Below are 23,252 nucleotides of genomic sequence, written 5' to 3'. Positions count from 1 at the left end.
ACTATGTACTGTTCTTGTGAAAACTTCATCTGGCCTTGATATTAGGATAATACTAGCCTCACAGTATGTGTTGGGAAGTGTACCTTTCTCTTTTATTTCAAGTTTATAAAGGAATGGTATTATTGCTTCTTTAAACATTTGGTAGATTTCATCAATGAAGCCATCCAGGCCTGGGCTTTTCTTTGTGAAAGATTTTTAATGAAGACTTCAATTTCTTTACATATTATAGGTCTATTTAGATTTTCCATTTCTTCTTCAATCAATTTCAGTAATTTGGGTCTTTCTAGGAATTTATCAATTTTGTCCAAGAGCTAACTTGTTCACATAACACACTTGCAATATTAGACAACTCAGCAAACACTAAAGATTTATTAGTGCTAACAATTATGTGAAATCCTGCTTGCATTTAATTTTTAACATTATTTCTATGCCACTTGTAAAGAAAGTCAATAAAAGAATTCAGTAGTGACTATGATGGCTAATTTTAGGTGTCTACTTGGCTGGGCCATGGTGCCCAGATATTTGGTCAAACATTATTATGGATGTTTCTGTGAGAGTGGTTTTGGGTGAGATAAACATTTAAATTGGCAGACTTTAAATAAAGCAACCTGCCCTCCATAATGTGAGTGGGCCTCATCCAACCAGTGGAAGGCCTTAACGAAGACTGACCTTTCCCAAGCAAGAAGGAATTCTGCCAACAATCTTCAGACTTAGAACAGCAACCTCAGCTCTCCCCAGGGTAACCAGCTTCACAGCTTACCTTACAGATATTAGACTTTTCAGCCTCCATAATCACAAGCCAACTCCTTAATTATTTCTCTCTCTATATATATATTTATATGTATTTATGTATTATATGTATTTACTTACACACACATCCTAGTGGTTCTCTGAAGAACACTGACAATACGGTAACATATTAATTGCTGGATCTGAAGATTTATCTAAGGTTAACCTAACATCCTTTTCTTCTTATTAATGAGACCATATTTGACAGAAAATTGTTTAATTTTTAATTCATGAAATTTTATTAAATAACTTACTGAAAATATTAAATTTCTTAATGGATTTCTTACTATGAATTTAGTTTTTTAAAATAAATTTCAACATTGCCACATTTAAAAGCCAACCTCTCTTCCAAGATACATACTGACTTAGTAACTCTTCATTTAACATTTACTGAGCACCACCTATATGCTAGGTACTTTGCTGGTCTTGGGGAGATAAACAGGTATATAAGTCTTTGCCCAAAGGAACAGCATCTAGACAGTAAACAAGCAAGCATATAATTTCAATATAACATAGTAAATGCTATCTGACACCTTCCATAACCCACTGCAAGTACCAGTTTGGTATACAATGAACTTTCTTTACACCAAGAGATAAAGGCTGGTTAATACAGTTTTATGCCCAGGTCTAGGTTACCTTTTTTAACTAAAATTTCAGTTTCTTTTTTGGAGTATAACAGGCTCTTCAGTGTTTACAAGTTATTTCTGAGTTGCAAAAATTCTCTCTTCGTGTTTCCCCTCTGTATTCCCCCATTCAATCATGGCTGCCACAATTAGACAGACAGAAAGGACAAGGACACTTTTTTTCTTGCATCTGTAATGAAAACCTTAGCAGCATACAGGAACTGCTCCAGGTCAAACAGATGCATTCCATTGCTTTTTAATCTCAAAAGGTATGGTCATGTCCCTATACTATAAATCACAAAACTAGTATTTTCAAATACAGAACAGGATCTATGCTACCAGACATAGAAAAAGAAGGAGTATATATACACATATGCACCATCTAACCCTGAAATTATATACAAGATACAGCCTAAGAAGAGAGACTGGAGGACAGAGTTGGTAGGGTCACAAATTTTCATATTATACTGCTCTATACTTTTTTTTAATTTTTTTTAAGATTTTATTTATTTATTTGAGAGAGAGAGAAAGAAAGAGAGAGAGATCACAGAGGCAGAGGAAGAGGGAGAAGCAGACGTGCCACTGAGCAGAGAGCCTGATGTGGGGCTCAATCCCAGGACCCTGAGATCATGCCCCGAGCCAAAGGCAGATGCTCAACCGACTGAGCCACCCAGGCACCCCTGTACTTTCTTTTTTTTAAAGATTTATTTATTTTAGAGAAAGAGAGAGAGCATGAGCAGGGGAGGGGCAGAAGGGGAAGAGAGAGAGGGAGAGAAGCAGACTTCCTGCTGGGCTCGGAGCCCTTCACGGGGCTCAATCCCAAGACTCTTTGAGATCATGACCTGAGCCGAAATCAAGAGTCAAGACACCCAACCGACTGAGCCACCCTGGGGGTCCCTGTTCTGTACACTTTATAATCATTTGCATGTGCAAATTTTATTTCTTCAATAGAAAAAAATTTTGATAAAACTCAAAACAAAGCAATGCTCCTATCTTCACCATTTAAGCCAGATACTGTATTTCAAAAGCAGTGCAGATAATCTATGGATGTTGGGTTAGAAGTATGTATTTGAAAAAATGTTATATATACTGGCTGTATCATGTCAATTATTAAAAATATCTTCCAGGATAGGGCACCTGGGTGGCTCAGTTGGTTAAGTGACTGCCTTCGGCTCAGGTCATGATCCTGGAGTCTCAGGATCGAGTCCCACATCAGGCTCCCTCCTCAGTGGGAAGTCTGCCTCTCCCTCTGACCTTACCCCCTCTCATGCGCTCTCTCTCACTCGCTCTCTCAAATAAATAAATAAAATCTTTAAAATATATATATATATCTTCCAGGATACAAAGCATTAAAATCAAAGTAATAATGCTCAACCTAAGGGAAAATACTTAACTTCTCTAAGAAAGAGAAAAATAGGGGCACCTGAGTGGCTCAGTCATTAAGCATCTGCCTTCGGCTCAGGTCATGATCTCAGGGTCCCGGGATCAGCCCCGCATCGGGGTCCCTGGTCCGCAGGAGGCCTGCTTCTCCCTCTCCCACTTCCCTCTGCTTGTATTCCCTCTCTCGCTGTGTCTCTCTCTGTCAAATAAATAAAATCTTTAAATAATTAATTTATGAGAAAGATGGTATTTAACTGAGGTACATAGACCTATAAATTAATGAAAGCATTTCTCAACAATAATGGTTATTAAATACAATAAGGAGTTAGTAAAAGTCGAATAATTTCTTTTAATTAAAAAAATCACTGGGCACCTGGGTGGCTCAGTTGGTTAAGCGACTGCCTTCGGCTCAGGTCATGATCCTGGAGTCCCTGGATCGAGTCCCACATCGGGCTCCCTGCTCGGCAGGGAGTCTGCTTCTCCCTCTGACCCTCCCCCCTCTCATGTGCTCTCTCTCTATCTCATTCTCTCTCAAATAAATAAATAAAATCTTAAAAAAAAATCACTAATATGCCTAGAAATGGTATAGAAAGAAAATATCATTTGCTTCCACAGATCATTTTCAGCTGACTCCCATATTTCATTAAACCTGAATTATTCTAACAAATTCCTTACTAAGGATATCATGTCATCAGCTTATATAGACTAAACCATGTACATGCCATGTAAAATAAAGAACTTCACTAGCCTTTGTCCTGTTTCCGGGGAGGTAACTTCCAAATCCTTAGAATATTCCGAGTGATAGAAGGCTCTTTGTTATTCATTGTAGGTCCCTGGGACCCATACACAATAGTTTATACTAATATACTAACTCATGGTGAGCTCCTATATAGTTTATGCTTAAGAGATAACATAGATGGGAGCTGGTCACACCAGAAAGACCACACCAGAAAGATGGGACTAGAGGGTTAGACCTTTGAGCCATCTGACATCAGCCAGACCTCAAGGGAAAGTTGGGAGTCTGGAGACTGAGTGACATGACCAGTGAAATCTCAATAAAAGCTCTGGACACTGAAACTCAGGGGAGCATGCTGGCTGGCAATAGTACTGATGTTCCAGGAGAGGAGAGTGACATATCCCTGAGGCTGACAGAAGCTTCACATGTGGACCACTCCCAGACCACGCCCTACCTATCTCCCCTGTTGGTTAGTTCTAATTTGTAGCTTGTGCTACAACAGAACTGTAATCATGAAGTATAGCACTTTCTTGAGTTCTGTAAGTCATTCTAGTGATTACTAAACTCGACAGAGTAGTGGAAACCCCCATATTTGTAGCCAGAATAGAGGATGGCTTGTGGACTCCAAAACTAGCTGCTGATGTCCAAAGAGAAGCCTTGTGGAGGACTATGCCCTTAATCTGTGAAGTTTGGTTCAACCCTGGGTAGTTGGTGTCAGAAATCATTGTAATGCTCCTCAAATACTTCTGTGAGAGGTACAGAATGAGAATGGAAGAATAACATGGATAAGCATTACCCATAAATATTACCACTAACAAATGAATTTACAAAAATCATAAAAATGCAGTGGGATTCATGATAGCTGCATCATGAGCTATCAACAGATTTTCACTGGCTAAATGACTATTGTCAGTTTTATATTACTGATAACTATTATGCTTAATTACTTATTCAAAGTATGATATCAAAGTTCTTAATTCAAAATATAATTTCCAAACTGGACCTTTTTTAGACCAGTTTGCTTCATAAGTCCTGTAAGAAACCACATGAGAAAAATCTCCAAAAGAACAAAGAAAGAAAGAAAGAAAAGAAAGAAAGAAAAAGAAAATTCTCTAATGCCAAATTATTTTATATTTTTCCCATTGTGACAAACTACATATTTGGCCTAATTTCTTTCTAGTTTTATTGAGAAATAATTGACATAAATCACTGTATGACTTTAAGGCACACAGCTTGATTGTTTGATTTATACATACTGTGGAATAATTACCACAATAGGTTCTGCTAACATCCATCTTCTTGTATAGATACAATAATTAGGCAAGAAAAAAAAGAAAAACATTTCCCTTCTCATGAAAACTCTAAGAACTCACTCTCAACAAATTTCTTATACATCACACAGCAATGTTAGCTGTAATCATCATGTTATACATTATTTCCCTAATATGTATGTATATATGTATTTATTTATTTTTAAGCCCTGTACTTATTACAACTGGAAACTTAGACCTTTTGACCACCTTCCTCTAATTCCCCTGCCCCTATCCTTCACCTCTGTTAACCACAAGTCTGATCTCTTTTCCTGAGTTTGGTTTTATTTTCTGTTTAAATTCCACATGTGAGATCATGCAGTATCTGTCTTTCTCTGACTTACTTCACTGGGCATTAATGCCTTCCACTCACCAATAGTGTGCAAGCAAGGGTTCCATGACAGCATTTTGTTATCTCTGTCTTTTTGATGATGGCCATTCTAACAGGCATGAGGTGATCTCTTTGTAGTTTTAATTTGCACTTCCCTAATGACTAGTGATGTTGAGCATCTTTTCTTATACATCTGGTCTAATTTTAAGGCCACAATTATTCAAGCAAGTCAGTAACTGAATGCTGATAAGTTTTTATAAAATCAAATTATGTATTATTCTTTAGTAAGATTCAATGCACATCAAAAATAATTATTGTTTCAGTTCACAATAAAACAACCATTCTATGGTTGTTTTTAATTCTATTAAAAACATTCTATCTATTAAATTCTACATACCCAACAGAATAGTTATTTTTGCAATGGGGACCTTCATTCATTCAGAACATCTTCCTTAAACACTAAAGTGACAGGCACTGTGCTAGGCAGCAAATACACAATAGCAGGCAAGCTGGCATACCACTGCAGTACAAGAGACAGTTGAGTAAGTTCAAAACTACACTTTACAGAGAGAATCAATGCAACAGAAGCACAAGAGGACAAAACATAAATAACTAACACAATCTGGGAAAATCAATAAAAGGATAAAATTATCATACGGTAAACAAGAATACATTGAAGGAGTTGAGCAAGACTAACGTGATCCTATTTGTTTTTCTGAAAAGATAATGAAGGGCAGTGCAGAGACTTAGTGGGGGGGGCGGGGGCTAGACCATAAAACAAAAAGAACACTAGAAAAAAAAATCAGAGACAGCACAGGCCTGCATAAAATAATGTTTGTGGGATTAGAGAAAAATAAACTGATTTTTTTTTTTAAAGATTTTATTTATTTATTTGAGAGAGAGAATGAGATAGAGAGAGAGCATGAGAGGGGGAAGGGTCAGAGGGAGAAGCAGACTCCCTGCCGAGCAGGGAGCCCGATGCGGGACTCGATCCCGGGACTCCAGGATCATGACCTGAGCCGAAGGCAGTCGCTTAACCAACTGAGCCACCCAGGCGCCCCAATAAACTGATTTTTAAATTTAAGCAGTAGAATCAACTGAACTTACGTAATTACTTGCTGTGGGAGGCAAAGAAGGGAGTCAAAGATGACTAGGCAAACACCTCACCGGAGTACCAGAAAGTTTGAGAAGAGTAAAGGTAATCTTGCATATGTTAATTCTGAGCCCATGACATCCAAGTATCAACATCCAATAGGACATTAGATACATGGGTCCGAAGTTCAATAAAAAAAATTTTTTAATTTTAAAAAATCAGGATTGGAATACAGATTTAGAGGTCATGAACACACCGATGGTATATAAAGCCTCTGAGTGGACAAGGTCAGTCAGGGAATATATGAAATGAAAAGGCCTAAGACACCGCCCGAAGGAACACCAATTAAGGAATAAGCAGAGGTCACTGTCTTTAAACTAGACTTTAAACTCTCCATCATTTGTGCATGTAATAAAGAATAATTCTTAAATTCTTAGTAGAATTTAATAGAATAGAAAGAGAGCTTAAATAACCTGTGCCAGGTCACAAAGGCATGACATGTACAATCCAGAGCAAGCTGTAACCCAGAATTTCAAAGTGATTCTAACCTTACTGCATCAGAGAATCTACTATTAAACTTTTTAAAAAATTATCTCTTACAATAATCAAAATTTCATTTCATAAAAATTTAGGGCTAGAAGATAACCCAACTTTTTTTATGTTACAGATAAGGAAATTGGGGTCCTCAGAGATAAAGGAGCTTTTCCAAAATATAATACTAAAAATTTAAAAAGAGCCTGGGGGTGCCTGGGTGGCTCAGTCGCCTGGGCATCTGATTCTTGATTTCGGCTCAGGTTATGACCTCAGGGTCCTGGGATCGAGCCCCGCATCAGGCTCCCTGCTCTGCAGGAAGGCTGCTTCTCCCTCTCCCACTCCCCCTGCTTGTGTTCCCTCTCTCGCTGTCTCTCTCTGTCAAATAAATTAAAACATTTAAAAATCTACAAAGACCTAAATGTGAGACCTGAAACCATAAACTCCGAAAAGGAAACAGGCAATAATCTCTTTGACATCGGTCCTAGTGTCATTTTTCTATATACGTCTCCTAAAGCAAGAAAACAAAAGCAAAAACAAAATACTGGGACTACACTAAAATAAAAAGTTTTTGTACGATGAAGGAAACCATCAACAAAACAACAAGACAACCCACTGAGCGGGAGAAGATATTTACAAACAATTCATCCAGTAAGGGGTTTGATATCAAAAATATATAAAGAACTTATACAACACCAAAAAAAAAAAAAAAAAAAACACATAAAAAAAAGTTCATCATCATTAATCAGCAGGGAAATGCAAATCAAAACCATATTTATATCTGTCAGAATGGCTACAATCAAAAACATAAGGAAGAACAAGTGAAGAAAAAGCATGTGGAGAAAATCATGTGGAGAAAAAGGAACCCTTGTGTACTATTGGTAGGAATGTAAATTGGTTTAGCCACCACAGAAAACAGCATGGAGTTGGCTCAAAAAATTAAAAATAAATATAACATATGACCCAGTAATTTCACCACTGGTTATTTAACCAAACAAAAACATTATTTTGAAAAGATATATCACCCCTAAGTTCACTGCAACATTATTTACAATAACAAGATATGGAAGCAACCCAGTGTCCATCAATAGCAAACATATAAAGAAGATATGGTTACATATATGGAATGGAATATTACTCAGCCATAATAAAAGAGTAAGATCCTGCCACTTGCAACAACATGGATGGATCTAAAAGTTATTCTGGTAAGTGAAATAAGTCAGAGAAAGACAAATACCATACAGATTTCCCTTACATGTGAATCTAAAAAACAAAACAAACAGAAAAGAAACCAGACTCAAATACAGCAAACTGAACTGGTGGTTGCCAGAGGCGAAGTGAATAAGGGGGATGGGTGAAATAGATAAAAATCCAAACTTCCAGTTAAAAATAAGTCACAAAGATGAAAAATATAGTATACGGAATAGAGTCAGTAATACTGCAATATTGTTGTATGATGACCACACTTATCGTGGTAAGCAATGACTAATGTATAGAATTGTTGAATCAATATGTTGTACACCTGAAATTAATATAACACTGTATGTTATTTATACTTCATAAAAAAATTTCTACATATTTTCATAACCATAATCAAAAACTCAGTATAGCTGCAATATTAACTTCTGTACAATTCTAATATAGTAATAATTAAAACATTCACTAAATAGCATTTTGTATCCTCTAAGCATCTCTGATTTTTAAATAAACATCCACATTTTTATTCAATTAACACATTTTCCCTCTCACACACAAATCCATTCAAATTTTTCAATTAATTTTTACTTATGTTGTATATACTTACTGCCATGATTTCCATAAATTATAAGGGAATATCATTTAAAATGAGTAGATTTTTCTCAGTATGCATTATATTTCCTTTGCAGACAGTATAGTCATATGTAAGATTCCAGCTATCAAAGAGTTACTGTGATTCCAAAGAAACCTTTTTTTCTGACAATACAGAACTCTTTCACAACGGCCTGCTAAGAATACTTTAAAATCAATTTAGCATACCTAATGACATACCTAAAGAACTCCTGGTCTGTTGACTGTTTGGTGGTATGTTTTCCTTAGCCATGGAGATTAATATTTTACTGTTTTCAGAAAGCTTCTCTGATGCCTTTCCCTGAAAGAAACATTGTATTTACAAAAGTAAGGGGGGGGTGTGGAATCTACAAAATACACACTCTATCCCAATAATTAAATTGGGATTTACAACAAAATTACACAATACGTCATAGAAGAAATTTAAGTGTTAGGTTTGAGGAATTAACCAAAGTATTTAACAGTGTAATAAATGTAATAACTTTTAATTAAATATTAGAATTCATATATCAACAAATATTCACTGAGTTCCTACTACATAGTATCCCAGGCACTGGAAACACAAATGAAAAAAACATATGAGAATCTCTGCCATCATGGAATTCAAACTACTGAGGGGACAAGCGATAAACATACTATGTAATTAGACTGTAATACATAGACAGTAATTGGTAATGTCTATTGGGAAAAAAATGGAGCATGGTAAGAAGGGCCATAAATGATGCAGGAGGGACTGAAAGACCTCACTGAGCAGTGATACTTGAATTAGGACTTAAAGATCATGATATATGTATAATTTAATATTAGAAATAATAATGAAATTATATTTAAAACTATGTAATAACCCTTTTTAAACACCGTAAGCTACTTGTAAGTGGAGAGTAGTTAAAACCACAGACTTTGGGGCTGGAAACATGATGGTTCCAATCATGAAGCCACCACTGTTTGTACCTGGATGAATTACTTAATCCCTTTGAGCTTTACTTTCTTGATCTGTAAAACAAAAATATTCCACGTACTTAAAAGGGACATTATGATTAAATAAGATAATACATGTAAAGTCCTTGACACAACTCCTTGACCAGAGCAGCTATTATGGAACGAAGAAGGCAATACAGTACATTGGTTAAGAGAGCAAGCATTACAGTCAGGATATCAGGAATCAAAGCCTACTTCTATTAACTCTGTGACCTTAGTCTCATTACTTAACTTCCCCATACCTCAGTTTACTCATTTAGAAAATGAGCATAACAACAGTATTTATCTCACAGATTCACATGAATCATAAATGTAACCTCTTAAGACTAAGCCTCATCCATGAAAGGAAAAAACCTGCAACAAAGAATACTCTATCCAGCAAGGCTATCATTTAGAATTGAAGGAAAGAAAGAGATTTCCAAACAAAAATTAAAGAAATTCATCACCACTAAACCAGCCTTACAAGAAATGTTAAAGGGGATTCTTTGAGTGGAAAGGAAAGACCATAGCAGAAATAAGAAAAGTAGGAAAGGAAAAACTTTCACAGCTACATATTAACATAGTAAAATAGAATAATCCCTTATAAAACCAGTATAGAGGTTAAAGCACAGAAGAAGGAAAATCAAATATATCTATAGGGGCGCCTGGGTGGCTCAAATGGTTAAGTGTTATGCTCAGGTTATGATTCCAGGGCTCCTTACTCGGCGGGGAGCCTGCTTCACCCCTATCCCTCTGCCACTCCCCCTGCTTATGCTCTCTCCCACTCTCTCTAAAATAAATAAATAAGATCTTATAAAAATATATATCTATAAAAATCAGTAATGGGATTCACAAAAATAAAAGGATGTAAAATATGACACCATATACCTAAAACGTGGGGTACAAGGGAGTAAAAATTTAGTGCTTTACAATGAGTTCAAACTTAAACAACCATTAACTTAACAGACTGCTATATGCATAAGATGTTATATACAAACCTAATGGTAACCACAAATCAAAAACCAGTAATAGATATAAAGAAAAGAGAAAAGAATACAAGAATATCACTAGAGAAAGCCCATCATACCACAAGAGAGCAAGACAAGAAAGGAACAAAGAACTATAAAAACAACCATAAAACAATTAACAGAATGGCAGTAAGTACATACCTATCAATAAATACTTTCAGTGTAAATGGACTAAATGCTCCAAAAAAGGATATAAGGTGACTAAGTGGATAAAAAAGCAAGACACACAAAAAAGGGCTGTATCATGAATGGCACATGTAGGGCAGCTGCATTGCTCTTCCTGTGGAAATGACATCAAGAGATTTCAGAATCATCAATTTTTTGGTACCTGAGCAGCTGGTGATCGTTGGTCCTGGTGCCCCATTAAAGGAAAAAGGGGGGGGGCAAGATATAAGATATATGCTGCCTACAAGGGACTCATTTCAGACCTAAAGACCTATGAAGATTGAGAGTGAAGGGACAGGGGAAGAGCAAGATGGTGAAGGAGTAGGAGACCTCAATTTCGTCTGGTCCCAGGAATTCAGCTAGTTATCAAACCATTTAGAACACCTACGAACTCAACAGGAAATTGAAGAAAAAAGAACAGCAGCAATTCTCTGAACAGAAAAGCGACCACTTTCTGGAAGGTAGGACGTGTGGAGAAGTGAATTAGAGGCGATATTCAGGAAGATAGACGGCGGGGGAGGGGGCCTCCATCAGTCGCTACCAGCAAGTGATAGAGCAGCGGAGCACAAAATTGGAAATTTTAGAAGTCTGCTCCACTGAGGGATGTTGCTCCGCTGGCTAAGCGGTGGGGGAGGGGTGGGACCCTCACTGGGACAGTGTGGTCTCAGGACCCTCAGGGCCACAGAAAGATGGGCGTGCTTGAGTGTGACAGAGCTGGTATCGGAGCAGGGAAGCCGGCTGCAGAGACAGAGCCGAGGAGTGGGTTCTCAGCTCGGGTTTGCCATAAACCGTGATCCGTGGCATAGTCGGGCCACTGTTCAAGCAGGGACCCAACAAGTAGCAGATCCTCCCCCGGGGAGGAGCGACACAGGAACCCGATGTAGGAATCTCCTGGGTTTGGAGACTCCAAACGGGGTCATGTGCCAGAGATAGAAATGCTCGGTCACAGGCCAGGTGAGCACGGAGTCCAGCCAGAGTCCAGGGAGACAGGAGTGATTGCTTTTCTCTGAGGGCTCACTGAGGAGTGGGGCCCCGAGTTCTCGGCTCCTCCAGGCTGAAGACTGGGAGGCCGCCATTTTCACTCTCGTCCTACAAAGCTGTAGGGAAAGCTTGCAGGGAACAAAAGCTCCTGAGAGCAAACCCAAGCAGATTACCTAGCCCACCCCCGGCAAGAGTGGGGAAATTCCGCCTCAGGCAAAGGCATTTGAGAATCACTGCAACAGGTCCCTCCCCCAGAAGATCAGCAAGAACATCCAGCCAAGACCAAGTTTACCGATCAATGAAAACGACAAAACCCCAACCCTAGAGGAATACAGCACATAGGATTCATGACTTTTTTCCCATGATGCTTCAATCTTTTGAAGTTAATTTTTTAAATTTTCTTTATTCTTTTTTTGGTTTTTTTTAGTTGAATTTTCCTTCCCCTTTTCAACCAACATCTTATCAATTCCTTTCTTAAAATTTTTAATTTTCATTTTTATATTCATATTTTATCCCTTCATTGTATTTAACTTTATTTTTTGTATATATGTAAGTTTTTATTTAACATTTTGGGCTACAGTTTATTCTAACAAACCAAAATGTACCCTAAATGTAGTGTATGACATTGTCCTAGTCTCCCGTCTGATCACATTCTTTTTTTTTTAATTTTTTCGTTTTTTTCAACCAACTTATCATCACTTCCTTTTCTAAATCTTTTTTTTTTTTTAAGAGTTTATTTATTTATTTGACAGAGAGACAGAGAGAGAGAGAACAAGTAGGCAGAGAGGCAGGCAGAGGGAGAGGGAAAAGCAGGCTCCCCGCCGAGCAGGGAGCCCAATGCGGGGCTCGATCCCAGCACCCTGGGATCATGACCTGAGCCGAAGGCAGCCGCTTAACTGACTGAGCCACCCAGGCGCCCTCTAAATCTTTTTTAATTTTCATTTTTACAGTCATATTCCATCCCTTCATTGTATTTACCCTTATGTATCTATCTATCTACCTATCTATATATAAGTTTTTCTTTAAAATTTTGGGAAGCAATTTCTTCTAACGGGCCAAAATCCACCCAAAAACCTAGTGTGTGGCTCTGTTCTATTCACCAGCCTGATCATATTCTTCCCCCCCCTTCTGTTCCCCCCAGTTTCAGGTCTCCTCAGATTTGTTTAGTGTATATTTTTCTGGGGTCACTGTTACCCTGTTAGCATTTTGTTCTCTCATTTAGCTATTCTCCTCTGGACAAAATGACAAGACAGAAAAACTCACCTCAAAAAAAAAAGAACAAGAGGCAGTACCAACTGCCAGGGAACTGATCAATATGGACATTAGTAAGATGTCAGAAATAGAGTTCAGAATGACGACTATAAAGATACTAGCTGGGCTTGAAAAAAACAGAAAATACTAGAGAATCACTTTCTGGAGAAATGAACTAAAATCTAAGCAAGTCGAAATCAAAAATGGAGGCTCTAACTGCTAGGACAAATGACGCAGAAGAGAGAATCAGTGATATAGAAGACCAAATGATGGAAAATAAAGAAGCTGAGAAAAAGAGAGATAAACAACTACTGGATCACGAGGGCAGAATTCAAGAGATAAGCGATACCATAAGACGAAACAACATTAGAATAATTGGGATCCCAGAAGAAGAAGAAAGAGAGAGGGGGGGCAGAAGGTATACTGGAGCAAATTATAGCAGAGAACGTTCCTAATTTGGGGAAGGAAACAGGCATCAAAATCCAGGAGGCACAGAGAACCCCCCTTAAAATCAATAAAAATAGGTCAACACCCCAACATCTAATAGTAAAACTCACAAGTCTCAGAGGCAAAGAGAAAATCCTGAAAGCAGCTTGGGACAAGAAGTCTGTAACCTACAACAGCAGAAACATTAGATTGGTAGTAGACCTAGCCACAGAGACCTGGCAGGCCAGAAAGGACTGGCATGATATATTCAGAGCACTAAACGAGAAAAATATGCAGCCAAGAATACTATATATCCAGCCAGGCTGTCACTGAAAAGAGGAGAGATAAAAAGCTTCCAGAACACACAAAAACTAAAGGAATTTGTGAACACCAAACCAGACCTACGAGAAATATTGGAAGGGGTCCTCTAAGCAAAGAACAAACCCAAAAGTAACATAGACAAGAAAGGAACAGAGAAAATCTATGGTAACAGTCACCTTACAGGCAATACAATGGCACTAAATTCATCTCTTTCAATAGTTACCCTGAATGTAAAGGGCTAAATGCCCCAATCAAAAGACACAGGGTATCAGACTGGATTAAAAAAAAAAAAAAAAAAAAAAGACCCATCGATATGCTGTCTGTAAGAGACTCATTTTATTTTTTTATTTTTATTTTTTTATTTGAGAGAGAGAGAAAGCACGTACAGAGGGAGAGTGAGAGGGAGAAGCAGACTCCCCACTTATTGGAGAGCCTGATGCGGGGCTCGATCCCAGGACCCTGAGATCATGACCTGAGCCAAAGGCAGATGCCCAACTGACTGAGCCACCCAGGTGCCTCTGCAAGAGACTCATTTTAGACCTAAAGATACCTCCAGATTGAAAGTGAACGGGTGGAAAACCATTTACATGCTAATGGACACCAAAAGAAAGCTGGGGTGGCAATCCTTATATCAGACAAATTAGATTTTAAACAAAAGAATGTAATAAGAGATGAGGAAGGATACTACATCATACTTAAAGGGTCTATCCAACAAGAAGATCTAACAACTGTAAATATTTATGCCCCTAACATGGGAGCAGCCAATTATATAAGCCAATTAATAACAAAATCTAAGAAACACAAGGACAATAATACAATAATAGTAGGGGACTTTAACACCCCCCTCACTGAAATGGACAGATCATCTAAACAAAAGATCAACAAGGAAATAAAGACTTTCAATGACACAATGGACCAAATGGACTTCACAGATATATTCAGAACATTCCATCCCAAAGCAACAGAATACACATTCTTCTCTAGTGCCCATGGATAGATCACATCCTGGGTCACAAATGAAGTCTCAACCAGTACCAAAAGATTGGGACCATTCCCTGCATATTTTCGGACCACAATGCTTTGAAACTAGAACTCAGTCGCAAGAGAAAAGTCAGAAAGAACTCAAATACATGGAGGCTAAAGAGCATCCTGCTAAAGAATGAATGGGTCAACCAGGAAATTAAAGATTAAAAAAAATTCATGGAAACAAATGAAAATGAAAAAACAACTGTTCAAAATCTTTGGGATGCAGCAAATGTGGTCCTAAGAGGAAAGTATATAGCAATACAAGCCTTTCTCAAGAAACAAGAAAGGTCTCCAATACACAACCTAACCCTACACCTAAAGGAGTTGGAGAAAGAACAACAAATAAAGCCTAAACCCAGCAGGAGACGAGAAATAAAGATCAGAGCAGAAATCAATGAAATAGAAACCAAAAGAACAGCAGAACAGATCAACAAAACTAGAAGCTGGTTCTTTGAAAGAATTAACAAGATTGATAAACCCCTGGCCAGACTTACCAAAAAGAAAAGAGAAAGGACCCAAATAAATAAAATCATGAATGAAAGAGGAGAGATCACAACCAACACAAAGCAATACAACTATAAGTACATATTATGAGCAACTATATTACAACAAATTAGGCAATCTGGAAGAAATGGATGTATTTCCTAGAGATATACAAACTATCAAAACTGAACCAGGAAGAAAGAGAAAACCTGAACAGACCCATAACCACTAAGGAAATTGAAGCAGTCATCAAATATCTCCTAACAAACAAGAGCCCAGGGCCAGATGGCTTCCCAGGGGAATTCTACCAAACATTTCAAGAATACCTATTCTTCTGAAACTGTTCCAAAAAACTGAAATGGAAGGAAAACTTCCAAACTCATTTTATGAGGCATTATCTTGATCCCAAAACCAGACAAAGACCCCATCAAAAAGGAGAACTACAGACCAATATCCCTGATGAACATGGATGCAAAAATTCTCACCAAAACCCTAGCCAATAGGATCCAACAGTACATTGAAAGGATTATTCACCACGACCAAGTGAGATTTATTCCTGGGCTGCAAGGGCGGTTCAACATCTGCAAATCAACCAATGTGATACAATACATTAATATAAAAAAACAGAACAAGAACCATATGATCCTCTCAATAGATGCAGAAAAAACATGTGACATCGATTAAAACTTTTCACAGTGCAGGGATAGAGGGTACATACCTCAATATCATAAAAGCCATCTATGAAAAACCCACAGGGAATATCATTCTCAATGGGGAAAAACTGAGAGCTTTCCCCCTAAGGTCAGGAACACGGCAGGAATGTCCACTATCACCACTGCTATTCAACATAGTATTAGAAGTCCTAGGCACAGCAATCAGACAACAAAAAGAAATAAAAGGCATCTGAATCGGCAAAGAAGAAGTCAAACTCTCACTCTTTGCAGATGATATGATACTTTGTGTGGAAAACCCAAAAGACTGCACCCCAAAACTGCTAGAACTCATACAGGAATTCAGTCAAGTGGCAGGATATAAAATCAATGCACACAAATCAGTGGCATTCCTACACACCAACAACAAGACAGAAGAAAGAGAAATTAAAGAGTCGATCCCATTTACAATTACACCCAAAACCATGAGATACCTAGGAATAAACCTAACCAAAAAGGCAAAGGATCTGTACTCAGAAAACTATAAAATACTCATGAAAGAAATTGAAGAAGACATAAAGAAATGGAAAAACCTTCCATGCTCATGGACTGGAAGAACAAATATTGTGAAAATGTCAATGCTACCTAGAGCAATCTACACATTTAATGCAATCCCTATCAAAATACCATCACCTTTTTTCAAAGAAATTGAACAAATAATCCTAAAATTTGTATGGAACCAGAAAAGACCCCGAATAGCCAGAGGAATGTTGAAAAAGAAAAGCAAAGCCAGTGGCATCACAATTCCGGACTTCAAGCTCTATTATAAAGCTGTCATCATCAATACAGTATGGTACTGGCACAAAACCAGACACACAGATCAATGGAACAGAACAGAGAGCCCAGAAATGGACCCTCAACTCTATGACCAATTAATCTTCGACAAAGCAGGAAAGAATGTCCAATGGAAAAAAGACAGCCTCTTCAACAAATAGTGTTGGGAAAACTGGACAGCCACATGCAGAAGAATGAAACTGGACCATTTCCTTACACCACATACAAGAATAGACTCAAAATGGATGAAAGACCTAAATGTGAGACAGGAATCCATCAAGATCCCAGAGGAGAACACAGGCAGCAACCTCTTCGACCTCAGCTGCAACTTCTTCCTAGAAACATCACCAAAGGCAAGGGAAGCAAGGGCAAAAATGAACTATTGGGACTTCATCAAGGTAAAAAGCCTTTGCACAGCAAAGGAAACCGTCAATAAAACCAAAAGACAACCGACAGAATGGGAGAAGATATTTGCAAATGACATATCAGATAAAGGGCTAGTATCCAAAATCTATGAAGAACTTATCAAACTCAACACCCAAAGAACAAATGATCCAATCAAGAAATGGGCAGAAGACATGAACAGACATTTTTGCAAAGAAGACATCCAAATGGCCAACAGACACATGAAAAAGTGCTCAACATCGCATCAGGGAAATCCAAATCAAAACCTCAATGAGGTACCACCTCACACCAGTCAGAATGGCTAAAATGAACAAAGCAGGAGACGACAGATGTTGGAGAGGATGCGGAGGAAGGGGAACCCTCCTACACTGTTGGTAGGAATGCAAGCTGGTGCAGCCACTCTGGAAAACAGTATGGAGATTCCTCAAAAAGTTGAAAATAGAGCTACCCTATGACCCAGCAATTGCACTACTGGGCATTTAACCCAAAGATACAAATGTAGTGATCCGAAGGGGCACATGCACCCCGATGTTTATAGCAGCAATGTCCACAATAGCCAAACTATGGAAAGAGCCTAGATGTCCATCAACAGATGAATGGATAAAGATTATGTGATATACGTGTACGTACACACACACACACACAATGGAGTATTATGCAGCCATCAAAAAATGAAGTCTTGCCATTTGCAATGACGTGGATGGAACTAGAGGGTATTATGCTAAGTGAAATAAGTCAGAGAAAGATAAGTATCATATGATCTCACTGATATGAGGATCTTGAGAACAAGACAGAGGACCATAGGGAAAGGGAGGGAAAAATGAAACAAGATGAAACCAGAGAGGGAGACAAACCATAAGAGACTCTTAATCTCAGGAAACAAACTGAGGGTTGCTGGAGTAGAGGGGGTGGGAGGGATGGGGTGGCTGGGTGACGGACACTGGGGAGGGTATGTACTATGATGAGCGCTGTGAATTGTGTAAGACTGATGAATCACAGACCTGCACCCCTGAAACAAATAATATATGTGTTAATAAAAAAATTTTTTAAATAAATAAGTAAATAATAGATAAATAAATCAAAGAAAGTAAAGGGACAGAATAACATTTAGCATGCAAATGGAAGTGAAAAGAAAGATGGGGTAACAATACTTATATTAGACAGACTTTAAAACAAAGACTGTAACAAGAGGCAAAGAAGAACACTACACAATCATAAAGGGAAGAATTCAACAAGGAGACATTACAATTGTAAATATTTATGTACCCAACGTGGGAGCACCCAAATACATAAAGCAGCTATTAACTAACATAAAGGAAGTACCAATCAATACTACTATTGATAGTAATGATAGTATTGGTAGTAATAGTAGTAAACAGGAGATTGTAACACCCACATACAACAATAAATAGATCATCCAAACAGAAAATCAACAAGGAAACAGTGGCTTCAAATGACACATTTAACAGGTGGATCTAACAGATACATTCAGAAACATTCCATCTTATTAAATCAGCAGAATACACAATCTTTTCAAGTGTACATGAAACATTCTCCAGAATAGATGACATATTAGGCAACAAATTAAGTCTCAACAAATTCAAAAAGATGCCCAAATGGAAAGATATTCCATGCTCGTGGATTAGAAGAACATTGTTAAAATGTCCATACTACCCAAAGCAATCTACAGATTTAATGCAATTTCTATCAAAACACCAATAGCATTTTTCACATAAACAGAATAATTGTAAAATTTGTATGGAACCGCAAAAGACCCCAAGTAGCCAAAGCAATCTTAAAAAAGAACCAAAAAACTGGAAGTACCACAATCCCAGATTTTAAGATATACTACAAAGCTGTAGTCATTGAAATAGTATGGTTGTGGTACAAAAATAGACACATAGATCAATGGAACAGAATAGAAAGCCCAGAAATAAACTCAAGCATATATGGTCAATTAATCTGCAACAGCAGAGACAAGAATATGCAGTGGGAAAAAGACGGTCTCTTCAACAAATGGTGTTGGGAAACCAGACAGCAACATGCGAATGAATGAAACTGGATTACTTTCTTACACCACACACAAAAATAAATTCAAAATAGATTAAGACCTAAATGTGAGGCCTGAAACCATAAAACTCCTAGAAGAAAACATAAGCAATAAGCTCTTGGACACTGGCCTTACCATGATTTTTCTAGGTATGTGTCCTTTGGCAAAATTTAACTATTGGGACTACATCAAAATAAAAAGCTTCCTCCAGCAAAGGAAACCATCAACAAAACAAAAAAAAACAACCCACCGAATGGGAAAAGATATTTGCAAATGATATATTCAATAACAGGTTAATACCCAAAATATACAAAGAACTTATACACCACCAAAACCCCAATTTAAAAATGGGTAAAGGACCTGAATACACATTTTTCCAAAGAAGACCTATAGATGGCCAACAGACACATGAGAAGATGTTCACCATCACTAACCATTAGAGAAATACAAATCAAAACCACAATGAGATATCACCTTAACCAGTCAGAATGGCAACAATCAAAAACACAAGAAACAAGTGTTGGTGAGGATATGGAGAAAAGAGAACCCTCGGGGCGCCTGGGTGGCTCAGTCAGTTGGGTGGCTGCCTTCGGCTCGGGTCATGATCCCCGGGTCCTGGGATCGAGCCCCGCATCCGGCTCCCTGCTCGGTGGAGAGCCTGCTTCTCTCTCTCTCTCTGCCTGCTTCTCTGCCTACTTGTGCTTTCTCTCTCTGTGTCAAATAAATAAATAAAATCTTTAAAAAAAAAAAAAGAACCCTCATGTACTTTTGGTGGGAATGAAGACTGGTGCAGCCACTGTGGAAATCAGGGTGGAGATTCCTCAAAAAATTTAAAAAAAATTACCGTATGATCCAGTATTTCCACTACTGGATATTTTACCCAAGGAAAATGAAAACATTAATTCAAAAAGATATGTGCAACCCTATGTTTATTGCAGTATTATTTACAACAGCAAGATATGGAAGCAACCCAAGCATTTATCCATAGATATACACACATACACACATACATATATACACAATGGAGTATTGCTCAGCCATAAAAAAGAATGAACTCTCACCAGTTGCAACAACATGGATGAATCCAGAGGGTATTATACTAAGGGAAATAAGTCAATCAGAGAAAGACAAATACCATGAGATTTTACTCATATGCGGAATTTAAGAAACAAAACAAAGAAAAAAGACAATCAAAAACAGGCCCTTAAATTTGGAGAACAAACTGGTGGTTGCCAGAGGGATGGTGGCTGGGGGTGAAGAGCATTAGGAGTATACTTAGAATGATGAGCAATGAGTAATGTACAGAATTGCTGAATCACTGTATCATACACCAGAAACTAATATAACACTGTATGTTAATTATACTGGAATTAAAAAAATAGAATAAAATAAAAGACTAAGCCTCTTCCATAATTAGCACACAATAAATGTTAGCTATGTAAGTAAAATTCCCTCATAATGAGGGTAACCATATTATTTATCATGTCAACCAGATGCCCATACCTTTGCCCAAGACAAATGCTAAACCAGAAGAAACATTGGACAATAGGTAAACCAGGACTGTCTTGGGCAAGCCAATATATACGGTGACTCTGATTAAAATGGACTATATGATAGACAAGATTGATCTATATCCTATATATTATCAATACATTGGGCTCAAGAGAGAAAGTGCCCCATCTGTCTAGATTAGTGCTATAGTAGAACTTAACATAGTACCTAGCAGTCTCAATAAGTATTTACTAAATGGATTAATCACTCTTTCACCAAAACTAGGAAAGCTTTAAGGAAGCTTTTTCAAACATTGCTTTCAGAAACACTTGAACAAATTCTAATCTGAAAAGCAAATATACCAAAATAAACTATTCCAATAAAATCACTTTTGTAAATTTAAAAAAAAAATTTAAGACACTAATTTATTGAAGTTGTACTTTTCACTTAGAATACATAGAATATGAGAACATGTAATTTTATATCTATCATATTCTGAGAGCTCCTTGTACTAGAAGTAGTCTCCTAATCATATTATGAAGCACAGCAATTATTATTATAAACCCTAATAAAAGAGAAGAAACTGAGATACAAAACACCACAACAGAAAAACTACATTCAAAATCAATGCAATCTTGTCCAGAATCAGGCTCTCAGACTCTGAGGGACACGACACCCGGAGAAAAGTATGAAACAGAAGATTCTCACTCACTGAAGAGGATGTTTTGCATTTACACAAAGCTAATCTTCAGAGACAATTTTAATGAAACATGTTGAAAGAAAATTATTAACTTTACCTTCATTTCCATGTAAGGTGGATCACTTTCCAGTTCTGCTTTGTCTTTGGCCAGTTTGGCTTTTCGCTCTTCAATAAACTCATCCAAATTATCAGCCATTTTGCAGATACTAAAAAACAAACTTCCATCAGCACAGCTATACCACAGTATTTTTAGGATAATTAACAACACGCAAGCTTACCCACATTTAGTATTCAATTTCACTTACCAAACTGAGAAATTCAAATAAGCTTGACCAAAATATTCCTGCTTGCTTCTCTCCCAACCCACCCCCAAAACCTATGACATATATTAAATATCTGAAAAGAAATAAAAAAGAATATGCACAACTACCATCATCATCTCTCTCTCTCTCACACACACACACACTTTGATTCATAAGTCAAAAAAAAAAAAAAACTTTTAAAGAAGTGCTTTAATCATTTGGAGGTAATTTCAAACAAAAAAAGTTACAATAAGAACAGCACAATGAACACCCATATATTCTTTACCTATTTCCTATTAAGATTTTGCACAACTTGCTTTGTTCTTTGTGCACACAAGTTCATTCTCTCTACACATAAAATTTTATCTAGGGGCGCCTGGGTGGCTCAGTCGTTAAGCGTCTGCCTTCGGCTCAGGTCATGATCTCAGGGTCCTGGGATCGAGCCCCACATTGGGCTCCCCGCTCCGCGGGAAGCCTGCTTCTCCTTCTCCCCCTCCCCCTGCTTGTGTTCCCTCTCTTGCTGTGTCTCTCTCTGTCAAATAAATAAATAAAATCTTTAAAAAAAAAAAATTTTATCTAAAATTTTTCAGAGGGTGAATTACATACATTTACCCCTAAACACTTAAGAGTGTATTAAGAATTAGATTGTTCCTACAGACTTCAATATAATTATCAACTTCAGCAACACTGATTTTTATATCTAATCTACTGTCCATGTTCCAATTTTGTCAAATGACCTGACAGTGCCCTTTACAGCTTATTTTTCTCTCCCTCCAGCTCAAGACCCAGTCCAGGTCAAGTGTTGCAATTCTTTTTTATGCGTCTTTAGCCTCCTTCAATCTGGAAAATTTCCACAACCTTCCTTTGTTTTTCATAACATTGCTTTTTCAATATGGCCCACCTAACACCAACACTTCTAACAGAACTTCCCCCTTTGGGGTTTGCCTACTGTAACTTTATAAATTAAATTCAGTTTATGCATTCTCAGGTGAAATACTACTTACATGGTGATGTGTCCTTTCAAAGTGTCAACAATTAGAAACACACATGTCCCTTTGCCCTTCATTAGTGCTATTATTTTTGATTGCCTGGTCTACATGCTGTCTGATTTCTGCACGACTTTCCCTTGTAACTAATAATCAGCCCATAGGGAGATACATTTAGACCATGCAAACACTTCTTCCACTCAAAATTTCCTGGATTTAGCAACAACTGGTGATTCTTAACTGATGCAATCTTTCAATCAAGATGGCTACAAAATTCTAATTTTCCAATTCTACCACTCCCTGCATATTTATTTACCAGTTGGCACTTATTCTATTCTATGAGCCCTTCCTTCCTCCGATGTATTTATCAGCTTATTATCAGTATGGACTCATGAATTCTTTTTTTTTTCCAGTAAGGCCTGGAATTCTTAAATTCATAAATTTACTCACTTTACTGAACAATTTCCCTAAGTTTTGGTGAATTCACAGTTGTACAGTTATCACCACAATCACATTCTCTAATGGCTCTATGACCCCAAGAAGTTCCCCTGTGCCTTTCTGTAGTCAGTCCTTACT

General features: G+C 37.5%; 1 protein-coding gene and 2 non-coding genes across 3 annotated transcripts in view; 1 reads left to right on the top strand and 2 right to left on the bottom strand.

Annotated features, from left to right (window-relative positions):
- Window positions 1-23,252, bottom strand: part of CSPP1 (centrosome and spindle pole associated protein 1) — a 167,346-nt gene that overhangs the window by 138,140 nt on the left and 5,954 nt on the right. Inside the window, exons 2-3 of the mRNA XM_044914639.1 lie at window positions 21,486-21,594; window positions 8,822-8,921 (exon numbers count right to left, since the gene is read on the bottom strand). Of these exons, the coding sequence (XP_044770574.1) occupies window positions 8,822-8,921; window positions 21,486-21,584 (199 nt within the window). The 5' untranslated portion in view covers window positions 21,585-21,594. The remainder of the gene's footprint in view (window positions 1-8,821; window positions 8,922-21,485; window positions 21,595-23,252) is intronic.
- LOC123324763 lies at window positions 1,527-1,657 on the bottom strand. Its single transcript, XR_006540029.1, has one exon. It is a non-coding gene; the product is annotated as a small nucleolar RNA SNORA31 (small nucleolar RNA).
- LOC123324777 lies at window positions 10,834-10,968 on the top strand. The gene has a single exon (XR_006540042.1). It is a non-coding gene; the product is annotated as a U11 spliceosomal RNA (small nuclear RNA).

This window comes from Neomonachus schauinslandi, chromosome 4, assembly GCF_002201575.2.
Source record: "Neomonachus schauinslandi chromosome 4, ASM220157v2, whole genome shotgun sequence".
NCBI classification, from domain to species: Eukaryota; Metazoa; Chordata; class Mammalia; order Carnivora; family Phocidae; genus Neomonachus; species Neomonachus schauinslandi.
The sequence above is the reverse complement of the archived record's forward strand: the minus strand, read 5'-3'. Positions and strand labels throughout refer to the sequence as shown.